We start from the raw sequence: 16,220 nt of genomic DNA, 5'->3' as shown, positions 1-16,220 counted from the left end.
GGATAGTGTGGAGGCCTGTTGAAGGTTGCAATGAGACACTGACAGGACGCGAAACCGGTCTGATAAGGAGCAGATGGAAATCAACCTGGAAAAATGTGAAGTCATTCATTTTGGAAGGTCAAATTAGAATGCAGTATACAGGGGTATAGATAGGATTCTTGGCAGTGTGGAGGAACAGAGGGATCTCGGGGGCTATGTCTATAGATCCCTCAAAGTTGCCACCCAGGTTGATAGGGTTGTTAAGAAGGCACATGGGGTGCTGGCTTCCATTAGCAGGGGGTTTGAGTTTAAGAGCCATGAGGTTATGCTGTAACTTCATAGAGCCCTGTTGAGATCACACTTGGAATATAGTGTTCAGTCCTGGTCGCCTCATTATAGGAAGGATGTAGAAGCTTTAGAAAGGGTGAAAAGGAGATTTACCAGGATGCTGCCTGGACTGGAGGGCATGTCTTATGAAGTAAGTTGGGGGGGAACTAAGGCTTTTCTCACTGGAATGAAGAAGGGTGAGAGGTGACTTGATTGAGATGTAAAAGATGATGAGTAGCATAGATAGAGTGAATAGTCAGAGACGTTTTCCAGAGCGGAAATGGCTATCACAAGGGGGCATAATTTTAAGGTGATTGGAGGAAGGTTTAAGGGAGATGTCAGACTTAAAAGTAGTTCTGGGACTAGCATATTAATGAACTGAAACCTGCAACCCATTCTAAAAGATGAAAGACTTAACAGCAATCTAGGGTTTTTCAATATATCATTTCAGTTGCATGACACTTTAATATTTTGCTATACGTTCTGTGTCTTATGATCCAGCTGCACAACCACCTGATGAAGGAGCAGTGCTCCACAGCTAGTACTTCCAAATAAACCTGCTGGACTATAACTTGGTGTTGAGAGATTTTTAACTTTGTCCAACACCAGCGCCTCCACATCAGGTTTTCCTTTAAAGACATTCAAATTCTCCACATCAACTATACCCTAGGATTATAAGATCCTCATCCTAAAAACTCACTGGAGAAAGAAATTTCAGTTAAATTTTCTGCTGGATTTAGGTGAGATTCTCTTTTCTTTCTGACTCAGGTCCAAATCTGTCAGGTTACATTGCATGTGAAAGGTTAATTTTCTCACATTTTTCTCTTCTTGCTGAAACTCGGTCGTATTTTTGCCACTTTCGGATACAAGCCCGCACATACCACAGCTTTAACTAGCTTCTCGTTTTCTGTCGGAACAGAACAGATACTATTTCAGAAGACTAAACACACACACACAAAACTGTCATCCTTACTGAGATTTTACTAAGGCTTATTTTCCCTGTCATTTACCTGAATTTATATTTGCCTGGGAATCTCGAGGATTCTTGCTGCTGACAAAGCCAGCCACCAGCAGGTGTTCAGTAAATTGACCTTTCATGTTATGAAGCATCTGCAGTGACACAATAAGCAAAAGGTTATTTCAAAACAATTCTCCAACGTATTCAAGACCTCATAACTGCCATGAGGGGATTCCACACAGATAATAGCAACTGGTGTCTGACCAAGAATCCTCAGTCAACTCATCTGTATGATATAGCCAAAATTTGAATAGTCACATTAGGGAGAGTTCAGTTCCTCATAACTGATCTGACATCCTCAAAACTCAACAGAAAGCTACGAAATACAGAAAGTACATTCTTTAAAACTCACTTCATACTTTTCACTTTCCTTCAGTTCTGTCAGATCCTTTAAATACTATTTTATCCCCAACCTTTGGTTATCCCCGTTTGTGGCCTGACCCAACATCTGCCTACGACCATAGTTTCTACTTTCTAAATTAACCTCTGGAGCAGGTGGGACTTGAATCCAGGCCGCATGGTTCAGAAGTAGAGACAATACCATTGTGCCACATGACTCCTCTCATGTCCTCATTCAAATCACAGTATTATGCAGCACAGCAGGCAGCCATTCTGCTCACTGCATCTGCTCCGTTAACAAGTGAGCCAATTAGTCTCATTCTTCCCCAACTTTTACCAACAGCCAATAAAAATTTACTTTCAATTACATCTCCAATTCTCTTCTCAAAGAGATGAATAAATTTGCTACAGGCAGTGTATTCCAGATCATAAAAAGAAATTTCATATCCCTTTTGGATTCTGTCAATAACCTTAAATCTGGCTCCCCTGGCTAATGACCCACCCATTCAATTACTCCTAATCTGGTCTACTTAAGCCCGCATATTTTTGAACATTTGTCATTAATTCCTCTTTATTCTGAGGAGTAAAGTCAGTTTAAGAGATTCATCACCTGCAGGTTGTTTGGAGAAAGGAAGTACTCCCAGCAGTAGTCCTTCTCTGATCTGAAACCTCTCCTTTTTGCTTCTTCCCAGCCCTGAAAGCAGCAGCACTCATCAATTAGACAGATTCAACAGAACAATCTGGCAAAAACTCACGACAGAATATCATTCGGGTAAAAGAAAAGGAAGGTTCAAGGGAATTTTTTGCATGGAAAGACTGGAAATTCCATCTAAGGCCAGACAAACAGAATGACAGGAGGCAGAGGCAGAGACGGAAGCAGCATAAATTTAGGTAACAAAGGTGCGGGATAACAACCAAGGTCATTAAGCCAAGATGAGAGGGTGGCATCCATTGTCCCACAGTATGAAATAGATAGTACCAGCACAATTCAACACAGCAATTCAAGTTGTTTTGCAACATGTACGGTGATGTCAACCTAAAGTATATTTTATAATTCTTGCCAAACCTATTTGAAAAATAGATAAAGAAAGTAGCAGAAGTTCATCAAGCAGCAAATCACTGAGACCTCCATGACTCTCAGTTTGTACTCACTGGAGTTCAAAGGAATGAGGGGAAATTGGAGTGAGGTATATAAAATGCGAAAGGGGATGTTGAACAGATGCTCCCTCTTGTGAAGAATTGCGAACAAGAGGTCATAGATATAGAGTGAGAGGAAGTGGGTTCAAACTGATATGAGGAGAAACTTCAACTCAGAGGGTTGTGAAGCTGTGGAGCTCACTGCTCCAGAGTGCAGTGGAAGCAGAAATCAATCAATAGATTCAAGAAAGAAATAGATATATGTTTCTGATGAAAAGCATGATAAAGGACTATGGGGATCAGGCAGGAAATTAGAGTCGAGGCCAGGTTAAGATCAGTCATGATCATGGTCAAATAGGCTCAAAGGACCGAACTGCCTACTCTTGCTCTTAATTCATATGGTAATGAACTCATGGAAACGAATGAGAAGTGATACACAATTAGTTATATGTATCTGCTAATCTGACATTGCTGATTATTATCTTCCAATTCTCACCACTTTATGGCAGCTTTCACAGTTGGGATCTGGGCTCACCTATCAAGCAACTGCCAGAATGATCATACACTATATGCAAGTCACAGAGGCAGGCAATTCACAGAAAAGCCCAACGCCACCTTTACCTGTTTCAGAGTCTACAGTGGTCAAGAGAAATCACCAGCTTTCCCTTTTCACAGAAATAGGAAACAGAAGCTTACAGTGAAATTGCCAAAACATTGGAGAAAATGAAATGTCATGGAATATAGAACCAATATAAATATATTGGTAAGTGCAGATGCTGGAGATTTTCTCTAATCAAATCAGGAAGTGCAGAAGGAACTCAGCACAAGTGGCAGCATCTGTGGAGAGATAAGCAGTTAACATTTTGATGCAATGACTCTTTTTCTGCATTTCAGTAAATTCATTGAGCAAACTGACCAATAAATAAGCACGGGGGAGTGTGGTTGACCTTGGAAATTTTGCCTGCGGCAAGAGGAAATGAAAAATAAATCTTATTGGGATTCCCACTCTTTATTTGGTCGGAAACAGGAATCTGCTAATCTGGATTCAAGCCTCATCACAAGAGTTTAAGAACCACGTGTAAGTCTTTTTGTTACCTTCTGCTCCCCCTACCATCTCCAGCAAAACCCTTTCTCATTATTAGCATTCATCAGAATCAGAGTTTTGCTGCACTCCAACTTTGCATTTCTCAATCATTGGAAATACACATGTTACTGTGCCCTTTTTCATCCCAGTCCTCAGTGAAAATGTTAGCCACGACTTAGTGGGATGCACTCCAATTTTAGAGTTCAGAAGAAGTCCCACTCAGATGCAGAAGCTGAAAATCAAAACTGATCTTTCAGTGGAGAGCATCCCATGGTTTCTCAGATGCAACATGAAGCCAAGGTTCCATCAGTACGCAGGTGAATGTAAAGGTTGCATAGCCTTATTTCAAAGAAGAACAAGGGAATCCTCCACTGTGCTGGAGCGAATATCTGTCACTCAGCCAATGTCAAAGAGATGATCCAGTTATCATATTAGCATGCTTAGGAGCCTGTTGCACTCAAACAGCCCAGTGTGTTTGTTACAGTGATTGCAACTCAAACTTAGCTAGATCATTGTTGAGGCTACGAAAGATGTCACAGAGATGTCGTCTTACACTTCAAACGAAAATACAAAAAGAACCTCGGAGGACAATATTAATAAAGAGTTTCAGATTTTTTTTTAATATAAAGGACAGCACCTCCATATGTCCCTGATAAGATAGTTTTCAAACATTCACTGATCTTACGTACAAGATGCTAACTGCCACTGAAATGTCAGCAGTTTCTTTTTATAGATCTGTCTCTGCATTTTCCTTGTTGCATATTTAAGCAGTGCCTACCTTAAACGCGTTTACCACAGTCAGGTGGTCACTCCGAGACTGCTTCGATAATTCCCGGCGTTTTGCATCAGCCAGTTTCTCTTTACCCTGTGAGCAGCACAAAAACAGGTTAAACTGAAGAAACATTTAACCTTTTATAAAACTCTTGCTCTGTACAATGCTGTTAGGGAGAAAAATCTTGCATCCTCAAACAAAAAAATAATAAAAATCGAAGCAGACCTCTAAAATAGCATATATTTTAACAGTCCCCCCTGCTGTTCGATTATACTGAAAATGACTCCACAACTGATGTAATTCAATGTGTGAAATACTGAGGCATTGTGGTAACGTGATCAGAGAGTTGTGTTACCATTCCTTTCTATTCAGCTTGCCTGAATGCAGTATTGCAATGCTTGGATTGGAATAAGCCCAGAAAAGGGTTGGCAATCATTGAGTAAGATAAATGGAGATAGACCAACATCAACACTTCCCAAAAAAAGATTAAATGTACAAGTAATACCCAACTCTGACGATAGATCTGTAAAGGCATCAAGCAAATCTAATCAGTACAGAGGACAAGAAGAACACCATTTAGGCTCGAGTAGGTTCAATCATTCAATTACAGCATGGTAAGTCTGTGCTTTAAATCCATCTTCCACATTTCCATAACATTCCATTATCCTAGATCAATACAAATCTACCACTTTTAGTTTTGAAACTTTTTACCTTTCTCAACATGATTTCAGGGAGGGAGTTTCAGATTTCCTCTAATCCACATGAAAGACTGCTTGCTAACTGGTCTTGCTCTATTTTAATGGGTCTGGACTCTTGCTCTGCACACTGCCCATCAGGGGAACTAGTTTCTCACTGCCTACTGTATCAAATCATTTCATTCAGCTTTTAGATAATCTCAATCTTCAACATACAAGGGAGGACAAGCTAGCCTACGCAACAAATTCTAATAAAGTAACCCCTTTAGATCTGAAACAAAAAAAAACTCCAAAGAACTGTGGATATTGGAAATCAGAAACAAATTGCTGGAAAAACAGAGCATCTGGCAGCAACTGTGGAGAGAAAGCAGAGTTAATATTGTCTATTAACATTTCAGGTCCAATGAAGGCGCTGCCACAGACTGGCTGAGTTTTTCCAGCAGTTTCTGATTTTGTTCGCTTTAGCTCTTGCATCATCTTGGCAATAATTTTAACACTTTACCAGCGGGATCACAAATGGATCCTTGAAGCTGAGACTGGCTGCAATGGTGAGAACCGGATCCAGACAGCACAATAATGCTCCAAACAGAATCATCTTCCCGATGTGGGGTTCCACTGGCAGGCGAGCTAAATGGACCCCAAGTGGAGTAAGCTCTTCATTCCTATCCAAAGCATTCTATCAGGAAGGGAAAAAAATGAAATTTAAAATTCTTGGCGTTGCAGATACCACACAATCTGTTACTAAATGAAAACTAACGTAATAAAAATTTGTATCCCTACGGTCATAAACATCTGCTTGTCCATGTGGCTCAAAGCTTTTCCCATGTTTTAGGTCAGTTTTGAGACATGCAGCCGAAAAGGAAACCAACTCCATCCACCACCAACACAGAGTGGGCTACCCACAACACTGATTGCAGCAACTTGCTCAGTCTCCTCCAACAGCATCTTCCAAACCATGTTACATTGAACAACTGGAAGGACAAGATCAGTGGGCGGCACGGTGGCACAGTGGTTAGCACTGCTGCCTCTCAGCGCCAGAGACCCGGGTTCAATTCCCGCCTCAGGTGACTGACTGTGTGGAGTTCACCACCAACACAGAGTGGGCTACCCACAACAATGATTGCAGCAACTTGCTCAGTCTCCTCCAACAGCATCTTCCAAACCATGTTACATTGATCAACTGGAAGGACAAGATCAGTGGGCAGCACTGCTGCCTCTCAGTGCCAGAGACCAGGGTTCAATTCCCGCCTCAGGCGACTGACTGTGTGGAGTTTGCACGTTCTCCCCGTGTCTGCGTGGGTTTCCTCCGGGTGCTCCGGTTTCCTCCCACAGTCCAAAGAGGTAAGGGGTAAATGTAAGGGTATGGGTGGGTTTTGCTTCGGCGGGTTGGTGTGGACTTGTTGGGCCGAAGGGCCTGTTTCCACACAGTAATGTAATCTAATCTAAAAAAAAATCTAGTTTGCAGGGGAACACCACCTCAGGCATCCCCTCAAAGTAACATCATCCTCATATAGGATATATATTGGCTGTTCTTAATCACCACTGGGTCAAATTGCTGGACTTCCACAAAGAAAAAACAGCATAGAACAGGTCCTTTGGCCCATCAAGACTACACTGACACATGACACCTTGCTAAACTAAAAATCCTTTGCCACTATATGGGTCCACATCTTTCTATCCCCTGCCTCTTCAAATATCTTTCGAGAAACTCATCCAAGATGGAGGACAGGAAAAAACTGTGGCTGTAAGAGCTTCGCTTTTTTGAGGTATTTTCAGTGTTGGAGCTGATTTCCTAGAATTCTAAGAGCAATAGTTATCATTTTATAAGCTGTTGACAATTACACCATTTAAAAGGCATCTGGTTTGGTATATTTAGGAACTGTTTAGAGGGATATGGGCTAAATGCTGGCAAATGGGACAAGATTTAAGGTGTCTGGTGAGCGTGGACAAGTTTAAGTGAAGGGTCTGTTTCCATGCCATATACCTCTATGACTCACTGTAACTTGTAAATGTTGCTATTGTATCTAGTTCCTCCACCTCCTCTGGCAGAATACTCTAGGCATTTGTCATGTTCTGTATAAAAGACATGTCTCTCACATCTCCTTGAAACTTACTCCTTTTCATATTTAACTTGCGTTCCCCAGCATTTCACATTTCTGCCCTGGGGAAAAAAGGCGCTAACTATTCATTTTAGCCATACCTCTCAATTTTGTAAACTTCTATCAGGTCGCTCCTCATCCTTCAATATTCAAGTGGAAACAAATCAGTTTACCCAATCTCTCCTCATAGTTAACACCCTCCAAACCAGGCATTATCCTGGTTAACTGTTTTCTGTACCCGCTCCAAAGCTTCCACTTCATTATGGTAGTGTGGTGACCAGAACTGTACACTATATCCCAAATGTGGCCCAACTGATGTTCTCTACAGCTGTGAATGTTTATATTCTATGCCAGATCAAAGAAGGCAAGCATGCCATCTGCTTTCTATACCACCTTACCCACTTCTGTTGCCACTTTAAGTGAGCTGTGGACCTGTATGCCTAGATTCCTCTGTATTTTGATGCTACTAGTTCTATTCAAAGTTTCTCCCTTTCTACAAGCTCTGCATTACTGTTGGGATAGTACTCGCTTCCTCCACCATGAAATCTGAAGCAAAGTATTGATTTAGTGACTCTGCCATTTAGGTGTTCCCCAAGTTGTGACTCAAATTAGGCAGTCCCTAGAAATCTTTCTTCCATTCCAGACATATGGGTCCTGAGATGATTAAATAGCTCAATGCTGGATTTGCAAACCTCACCACAGGTGGTGGTGCCTGCATGCATCCAGTGATTAGTACAAAGCTGGCTGGCATGTGTCTTAAAGGGGTCCTTGGAAGAGGTGGTGCTCTGATGAACTTGCTGCCCAAGTCCTTTCAGATGGTGAGGGTTGCTAGTTTGGAAGGTGGTGTGGAAATAACCTGAGTCACTACAGTGCATCTTGCAGACAACATCTTCTCCAGCTGCCAAGTGAATGGAATAGCAATATAGAAGGGACTAAAAAAATTCAAAAGGCTAAAAACAAAACGAAAGGGCAACTAAGTCACAAAACAGTGTCTCCTTAGGAGATAAATCTGAAGCAATATTCAGCTATGCTGCCCTCTCAAGATAAATCAAATCCCATTTTTGCCCAGTGGCTCCAGGATGTAATGGGAGAAATTCCTATTTGTACATGACTCACCCCATTTCCTTGTGTCAGTGAGGTCAATAACAACAAACTGTTTCTAACAACCTTCGAGTGGTTGGCAATATGGCATAGATTAGAGGTGGCTGGCAAAAGAACAACAGGCAACAGGAGGAAAATCTTTTATGCAATGAATGGTTAGGAATTGGAACAAACTGCCTGAGTAGAAAGATTCAACAACAATTCTGACACACAAGAATTAATCTGCACTTGGAGAGACAGGGATTAATTAAGAACAGCCAGCATGGTTTTTTTTTTAAAAGAAAGGGAGGTCATGTCTGACGAACTTGATTGAATTTTTTCTGAAGAGGTGACCGGGTGTGGAGATGAGGGTATGGTTTTTGATGTAGTCTATGTGGACTTTAGCAACGCTTTTGATAGGATCCCACATGGGAGACTGAAAGCAAAGTTAAAAGCCACTGGGATTCCAGGGAAATTTGGCTCAATAAATCCAGAATTAGTTGAGTGGCAGTAAGAAAAAAGGTGATAGTTGAAGATCGCTTTTGAATGAAAGCCTGTGTCCAGTGGGGTTCCACAAGGATCAGTGTAGGAGCTCTTGCTGATTTGTTATACATAGATGAGTTAACATTTGAATATAGGAAGGTTGACGATTAAGTTTGTGGATGATATGAAAATTAGTAGGATGATACATAGCGAGGACAGCCTTAGATTCCAAAATGATATAGGCAGCCTGGGCAGATGGACTGATCAATGGCAAATTTAATTCAATTTGAATAAGTATGAGATGATGCACTTAGGATAAAGAAGGAATGAAATGCATAAAGAGTGGTATAACCCTGGGGAGTTCTAAGGATCAGAGGCACCTTGGTATGCATATACACTGGTCTCTTAAGGTAGTGGGAAAGGTAGATAAAGTGGTGAGGAAGGAATACGGAATACTTTCTTTATTAGCTGGGGCATAGAATTTAAGAACGGGGAGTTAAACTGGAACTGTTTAAATGTTATTTAGATCACAATATTCAGCACAGTTCTGAAGTCCACATTGTAGGAGGGATGTGATTGCAATGGTGTGTGTAGAGGAGATATATTAGAATGTTGCCCGAGCTGGACAGCTATAGCTAGTGAGAGAGATGGTTTATTTAGAGTAGAGGAGACTGAGGGGGGACATGATTGAAATGTATAAAATTGAGGGGCCAAATATAGGTTACAAAGGAATCCTTTCCCTTGGTGAAAGGATCAATGACCAAGAGGCATGAATTTAAGCCAAGGGGCAAGAGGTTTAGAGGGGATGTAAAGAAACTTTTTCACCCAGAGGGTGGTAAGCTCAATGCTTGTAAAAGTGGTAGAGGCAGAAACACTCAGTATTTTAGTAGTATTTACACACCTACACTTACAATGCCAAAACATAAAAGGTTATAGGACAAAAATGCATTTGGAAAAGTTAGATGCTTGCTTTTCACTGACAAAGACTTGATGGGCTGAAGAGTCTTTTTCTGTATTGAGATTGTCTATGACTGAGTAGCTTTCAAAAGGGAATTATTTGGATAACATTTGATAGCCTAAAAAAATTCAGTGACTGAGAAAAGCAGGAAAGTCAGACTAAATGGACATATTATCAAAGAGCTCGTAGAGACTAGAGGAGACAAAAAGTCTACTGAGCTCTGATTTGCTGTGTTCCAACACTCAGGACTTGAACGGCACGAGTGCAGTCACTGTGGTGACAAAGGGTAAATCGCAATTCTACAGTTAACCAACAGAAGGAGCTAGGCTTGCCTATTAGCTGACTTGTCCATCCCACACTAGTCAGCAAATACTTACCAGCTCTTTAAGGTGGGTCACAGCCAGGTTAACAGCTTCCTTCGATGGAGGCTGCATTGCCTTTTCCAAGAATTGGGCAATTCGACCAAGATTTAAAATCTATGGCAACATTAAAAGCCATTGGTTAATAAAAAATGTCCCACACAACGATTGAAGATCCCTCAGTCAACCTGCATTTTTTTAAATAAACTTTGATAATAAGAGAAAATTCTGGTTGAATTACTACCTACACCTTTAAATGCTCTAATTACATAAAATTGGAATATCATTTAATCTGTAAAACTTTTACTTAAACAGTTCAAATACAAACAGTAGATGTTTCACTTAAAAAGCCAAAACAGGAAAAGGCAGTCTCATAACCTCCAGGAGTCAAATTTATTTAAATTTACAGCTAGGTAAAATGTGAATGAATGAGCGAGCTAAGTATACTGTATTCTGCAACCATCAACATCAAAGTCAGATGATACATGTTTTGAAGGAGCAGCAACTGTGTACACATATCTGCAGCCAAGATGGATTGGAATCTCTCTAACTATTAAATAAACAGGTCAAAAAATCAAAAGTTTAATGCTATGCAAAAGAACTTCGAAATATTGAAGAATTTCAGCTGACTTAATGCTGTATCACCCAATAACTGCAGACTGACATCAGTATAAATGGTGAATTAGAGAAAAGCGATCTGACCTGTTCTTTATACATGAAACCTCCTCTTTCTTTATCTCTCCCATCAATTTGCTTTCATTTCTATATATCGCAATGGCAGCACGGTGGCTCAGTGGTTAGCACTGCTGCCTCACAGCACCAGGGACCCGGGTTAGATTTCAGCCTCGGGTGACCTCTGTATGGAAGTTTGCACATTCTCTCAGTGTTTGCGTGGGTTTCCTCAGAGTACTCCAGTTTCCTCCCACAGTCCAAAGATGTGCATATTAGGTGAACTGGCCATGCTAAATTCCCCATAGTGTTAGAGATGTGTAGCTTTGGTACATTAGTCAGCGGTAAATATAGGGTAGGGGGAATGGGTCTGGGTGGGTTACTCTTCAGAGGGTCAGTGTGGACTTGTTGGGCCGAAGGGCATTTTCACACATTGTAGGGATTCTATGCACACAAAGGAGAATCAGCCAATTCACAGACTCAATATATTATTGATTCGTGGAACCCCTTCGACATTGTTAGTACGAAGTCACGTAAGGGTGCATTCCCTTTTTTTTTAAAAATTGGAGCTCGGAGACTCTGCTCTTCATTAACTTCAACACTGGCAAACGTTCCAGCCATCACAGCTCTTCACTCAGAGTGCCTGCTGTGAATTACTCCACCTGACTGAACCTTTCCTGCTCTTTAAAAACACTCTTTTGAACAGTGCCTTCTTTCATCTCCGGTAGCTTGTACACAGTACCTCAAACTCAATTTTCAAACACTCTCAAGTGAAGCAACAGAAGACTTTTCACCATGTGAAGGGAATATATACACATTGAAAACAGTGCAAGTTGGGTCACTGAATATATTCAAGGTTGAGTCAGACAGATTTCTAAACAACAAAAAAGTTGAGGTTTACTAGCAGGGCAGGATCTAAATTTCCAATGACTGGATTCATCCAACACCATAACCATCAGGCTATGAAGGCAGAGAATCAGTACCTCAGTAGATCACCAAACCTGTTGGAGACAGTACAATAACTGAAACATGACTAAGATATTTCTTCACCCTTACCACCATACAAATATTTAACAGTCTGAGCAACCAAAAGTGGGAAACAGTGCACAGTTAATAAGGGAAAGCATACAATGGAAAGTTTTACTCCAATCCCCTCAATTCAGAAGATCAGAATCAGTGACGAACACACTGAATTAAGGTTTGCTTGCTTCTTCACATCAACATTACAAACTGTGCTAGGAGGACAGGATCATGAATCATTAAGTCAAAAGGACTTAGGATGTTTCTAGAGGTCTTCTCTTTTATTCTATGCTCCTATTCAGGAATATAAAATAATGATAATGTCACAATATTCAAACACTAATTGACCTATTTGGCTGACAATTGACAAGATACTTTAAATTTATCAACCAGTAATTATTTTTTAACCTTGATCTGCAAGCAAAGCTCTTCAAGTGGAGTCCTCATGATTTCTGGAAGCTGATAATCATCCAGAAGGCTCTCCCGCAAACCATTGTACAAGTGGTAACAGGAACCTGGCTGCACCCTAAAAATAGACAATCAAGAGGTTAAGCTGATATCAACAAGGTAAATAGACAAGCTGCAGTCTCTCCATCTACAGATTAATTCATTAAAACTGCAATCTCAGAGTTATTGCCCCATCTAGACAGTGGAACACAATCCATTCTGTACATCAGCCTCAAGAAACAGGCAGAAAACTATACTCGATGCAATCAGTGAGCTGGGATTCAATGTGCAGTGTAAGCAAACTTCGAACCACTGTTTTACAACCTTAGCTGTTGCTTATTCAACAGGCTTCACCGACAGGCATTTTTGTTTTCAGAATTTGCAAGTGCTTCACATTAAGAAGCTGCATAATTAAACTTCGCACTCTGGGGAACTGTGATGCATGAAAGAATTAGGATTGAAAAAGATGAGCATTTCTTTGAAACTGAGCATATTATGCTTCAAAATGATATCAGTTCCTTCATCCTTTCATAGATCAAATTCTTGTTTTTCATAGGGAACAGAGCATGGACTTGCCACAGATAACAAAACATGGATACCACTCCAATGTAACTATCCAAAGGACTTTATGATCAGATCAGACAAGTCAATTGGAAAACGCTAGATGAAGTCTGAGACCGATCTTGCACGTACATGGATCTGCAGATAACAATCAATCAATCAGTGGATAAGTGGGATTACAGTAACATCCACAAGAGAAAATTTGCAGAGCAAGGGTAGAATAAATGAAATGATTCAGATAATGCTTTGAAGTGGCCATAATAGTGACAATGGGCCAGATGACCTCTTCCTGCTACCATGGTATGATATTCACAACTGGTGAGGGGAAGATAGCACTTAAGACAACTGTAATATTGAAGCCTAGAACTGCAGTGCTGAAACAAAATATGGATGTGACACCAGGCCTCTTCCTTGCTTGACCCCACCAATGAGTTGGAAAATAACAGGATCATCTCAGGATCATGATCATCTCACCATGAATATTTCAACAGATTCACCTGTATTATTAGCTTGGATAACTGTTTAGATAAGGGACAGTCAAATTACAACCACCTCATTTGGAAACCGAAGAGCAGGAGTCAAAAACTTTGGAGAAAAAGAGCCTTAATAAAAAAAAGTGTTGGAATTAATAGATGTGGATTTTAGGAATTCTTGGACACCAAATTATTTGATTGAATTGGTCACATGTTCTTGTAGCTCCTGACCTATGCAATATCCCGAGACAGTAGAAAGTGAGAGAATGGAAAAAGTGGAAAGTAGTGAAATTATTTACACAGTTTAACATTTTTCACTCACACTATTCAAAGAATAAGCATTATCTAGAGTTATCAATGGAATTTTAATTGGATTTAGGACAGGTAACATACATAATGGAGCATGCTGACTTCAAACACTTTGTCAGAGTCAGAGTTATTCAATCAGAAATCTAAGGTCCCCTTCCAACCAGCTCCAAAAGCCATAACCTTGTATGCCTCACCCTATCTAAACACTATGATCTCTAAGTCCTTGTATGTTATGATCTGTATATTGCACACAAAATAAAACTTTTCAGTGTTCTTAGCTTTATGTGACAACAATAAATCAAATCAAATCAATATCATTCTCAATACGCCTGCTCAATCTTTGGCCAATCGAGAAGGGAATTTGAAGATCAGGTTTTCAAACTAGAGGTTATGATCATGGCATACTGGGCAGCAGTGATACCAACATTCCTCTTTGCATTTGAAACTGAAAATAGGTAACACATTGTAAAGTTACCATCAGTGGCCTCTTCATAAGATTCCTCAATCTGGTGTCAAGCACCACTGCCTAGCAGCAGCATCCACACCTAAGTCAACTTCCCCAGCATCATGACTCTGGGTTCCCCAAAAACCTGTTCTACTTAGAACTCATTCACAGCAGCAAACTCCCAGGAGTGGAAAGGAAATACCTTAGGAATGTCTCCAGCATCCCAGAAGTGTAACATGACAGTAACACCAACCAGCGCAGCCAGGAAGGCATCAAGCACACCAACAACTTCACACAGAAGCAAAATCAGCGAAGTAGGGAAAGTACACAAATTTTATAACATCTGGTCTGTCTAATCCTTCTAGTGCCTCCAGCCTACTTGTGGAGGATTCTGCAGATAACACTAAAATAAAGAACTGCACACACTGGAGATACAAATCAAAGACAGTGCTGGAGAAACACAGCATGTCTGGTATCATCTGCAGAGACAAATGGTTAACGTTTCAAGGCCAGTGACTATCAGATGAATCAGACCGGATTCAAAAATGCTAACACTAGTTTCTCCTCAGATGCAGCCAGACCTGCAGAGTTTCTCCAGCAATTTCTGTTTTTGTCTTTCAATCACATATTTATCAGCCATTTCAGAACTCAATAAACTGATTGGAAGCAAGTTATCCTTGATCCCAAGGGACTGCCAAGATTGAAGTTCAAAGTTGGGTTTCACATGGACATGACTCCTGTCTTATATAGCATAATGTTGGGTATCAAGACATGACTTGACTTAAGTTTTTACCTAGTGCCCCATCAGGTCAGGCCTCAGGCCCAGATTTAGACATTTCTGCACTGAAACAGCATGCCAATATGAAGCGTGATGCATTGCTCCAACGGCACAGTTGCAATGTGAATGCACTATCACTCAAATTTAGATATCCTGTGCAGCTTACACTCTGCAAGTAGCTCATTTTAACTTATTTTGGGAAATAAAATTTTGTTCACTCAACTGTTGAGAAAGTTTTTTACATGTCGGACTAATCAAAATCTAGGATGTTTGGAGGCAGCTTACTGTGCTACAAGAGGAGAAAACAAAAATTAAGATAGTCAAGTGCCAATGATTCATAATTTTAAAATAGCCTTCAAATTAGAACAGGAAGCAACAGTAATGTGCAGTATAAGTAACTAATTCAATAATTTGAATCACAGGTAACTTTCAATTGAAGCATAACTATGTTAAATGCTAATGCACTGAAACATAATATGAAACACAGCTACACATCATTGACCTTTATCTTGCAATCAATTAGAACAGTAAGATTCAGCTTCCTTGCATGACCAGCACTAAAGGAAGGATTTTGACCATCTAATTACATCATCTGTGTTTGTCCTGTTAACCTCTGTCATAACTATGCTCTGATACACAGCTGCACGGCAGAAGCAGACTACTTTGCCATTATTTTTCAGTGGATGAAGACTTCAAATTATTTATATTCACTACATTTGTACATTTCAGCCAGTAATAGCATCAGTACAACCCAGTTTCCAGCACCAGTGCATATGGAGGTAAGGATTGTTACACATCCTTTTTAAAACAAGTCTAAGGATATAAAGAAAGCACAAACAAGTGGGATGAAAACAAATCAGCTCCAATTGAAGAGTCTGCATTAACATTAGCAAAATGGGCTGAAACACTTTAATGCTAGACACAATTGCATAAGGTAAAAACTCTGACTGCAGATGCTGGAAACCAGATTCTGGATCAGTGGTGCTGGAAGAGCACAGCAATTCAGGCAGCAACCGACGAGCAGCAAAATCGATGTTTCGGGCAAAAGCCCTTCATCAGGAAGGAGAAAGTGAGGTCTGCAGATGCTGGAGATCAGAGCTGGAAATGTGTTGCTGGAAAAGCGCAGCAGGTCAGGCAGCATCCAGGGAACAGGAGAATCGACGTTTCGGGCATAAGCCCTTCTTCAGG

The 16,220-nt window shown here is 40.5% G+C and overlaps 1 protein-coding gene across 1 annotated transcript in view; it reads right to left on the bottom strand.

The window, feature by feature from the left end:
• dhx36 (DEAH (Asp-Glu-Ala-His) box polypeptide 36) overlaps positions 1-16,220 on the bottom strand; it is a 126,506-nt gene that overhangs the window by 13,406 nt on the left and 96,880 nt on the right. Inside the window, exons 16-22 of the mRNA XM_043701658.1 lie at positions 12,428-12,545; positions 10,349-10,447; positions 5,854-6,027; positions 4,663-4,749; positions 2,274-2,357; positions 1,317-1,416; positions 1,123-1,213 (exon numbers count right to left, since the gene is read on the bottom strand). Of these exons, the coding sequence (XP_043557593.1) occupies positions 1,123-1,213; positions 1,317-1,416; positions 2,274-2,357; positions 4,663-4,749; positions 5,854-6,027; positions 10,349-10,447; positions 12,428-12,545 (753 nt within the window). The remainder of the gene's footprint in view (positions 1-1,122; positions 1,214-1,316; positions 1,417-2,273; positions 2,358-4,662; positions 4,750-5,853; positions 6,028-10,348; positions 10,448-12,427; positions 12,546-16,220) is intronic.

The sequence above is a fragment of the Chiloscyllium plagiosum genome, chromosome 13, assembly GCF_004010195.1.
Source record: "Chiloscyllium plagiosum isolate BGI_BamShark_2017 chromosome 13, ASM401019v2, whole genome shotgun sequence".
Taxonomy (NCBI): domain Eukaryota; kingdom Metazoa; phylum Chordata; class Chondrichthyes; order Orectolobiformes; family Hemiscylliidae; genus Chiloscyllium; species Chiloscyllium plagiosum.
This window is presented reverse-complemented; position numbering and strand designations above follow the sequence as displayed.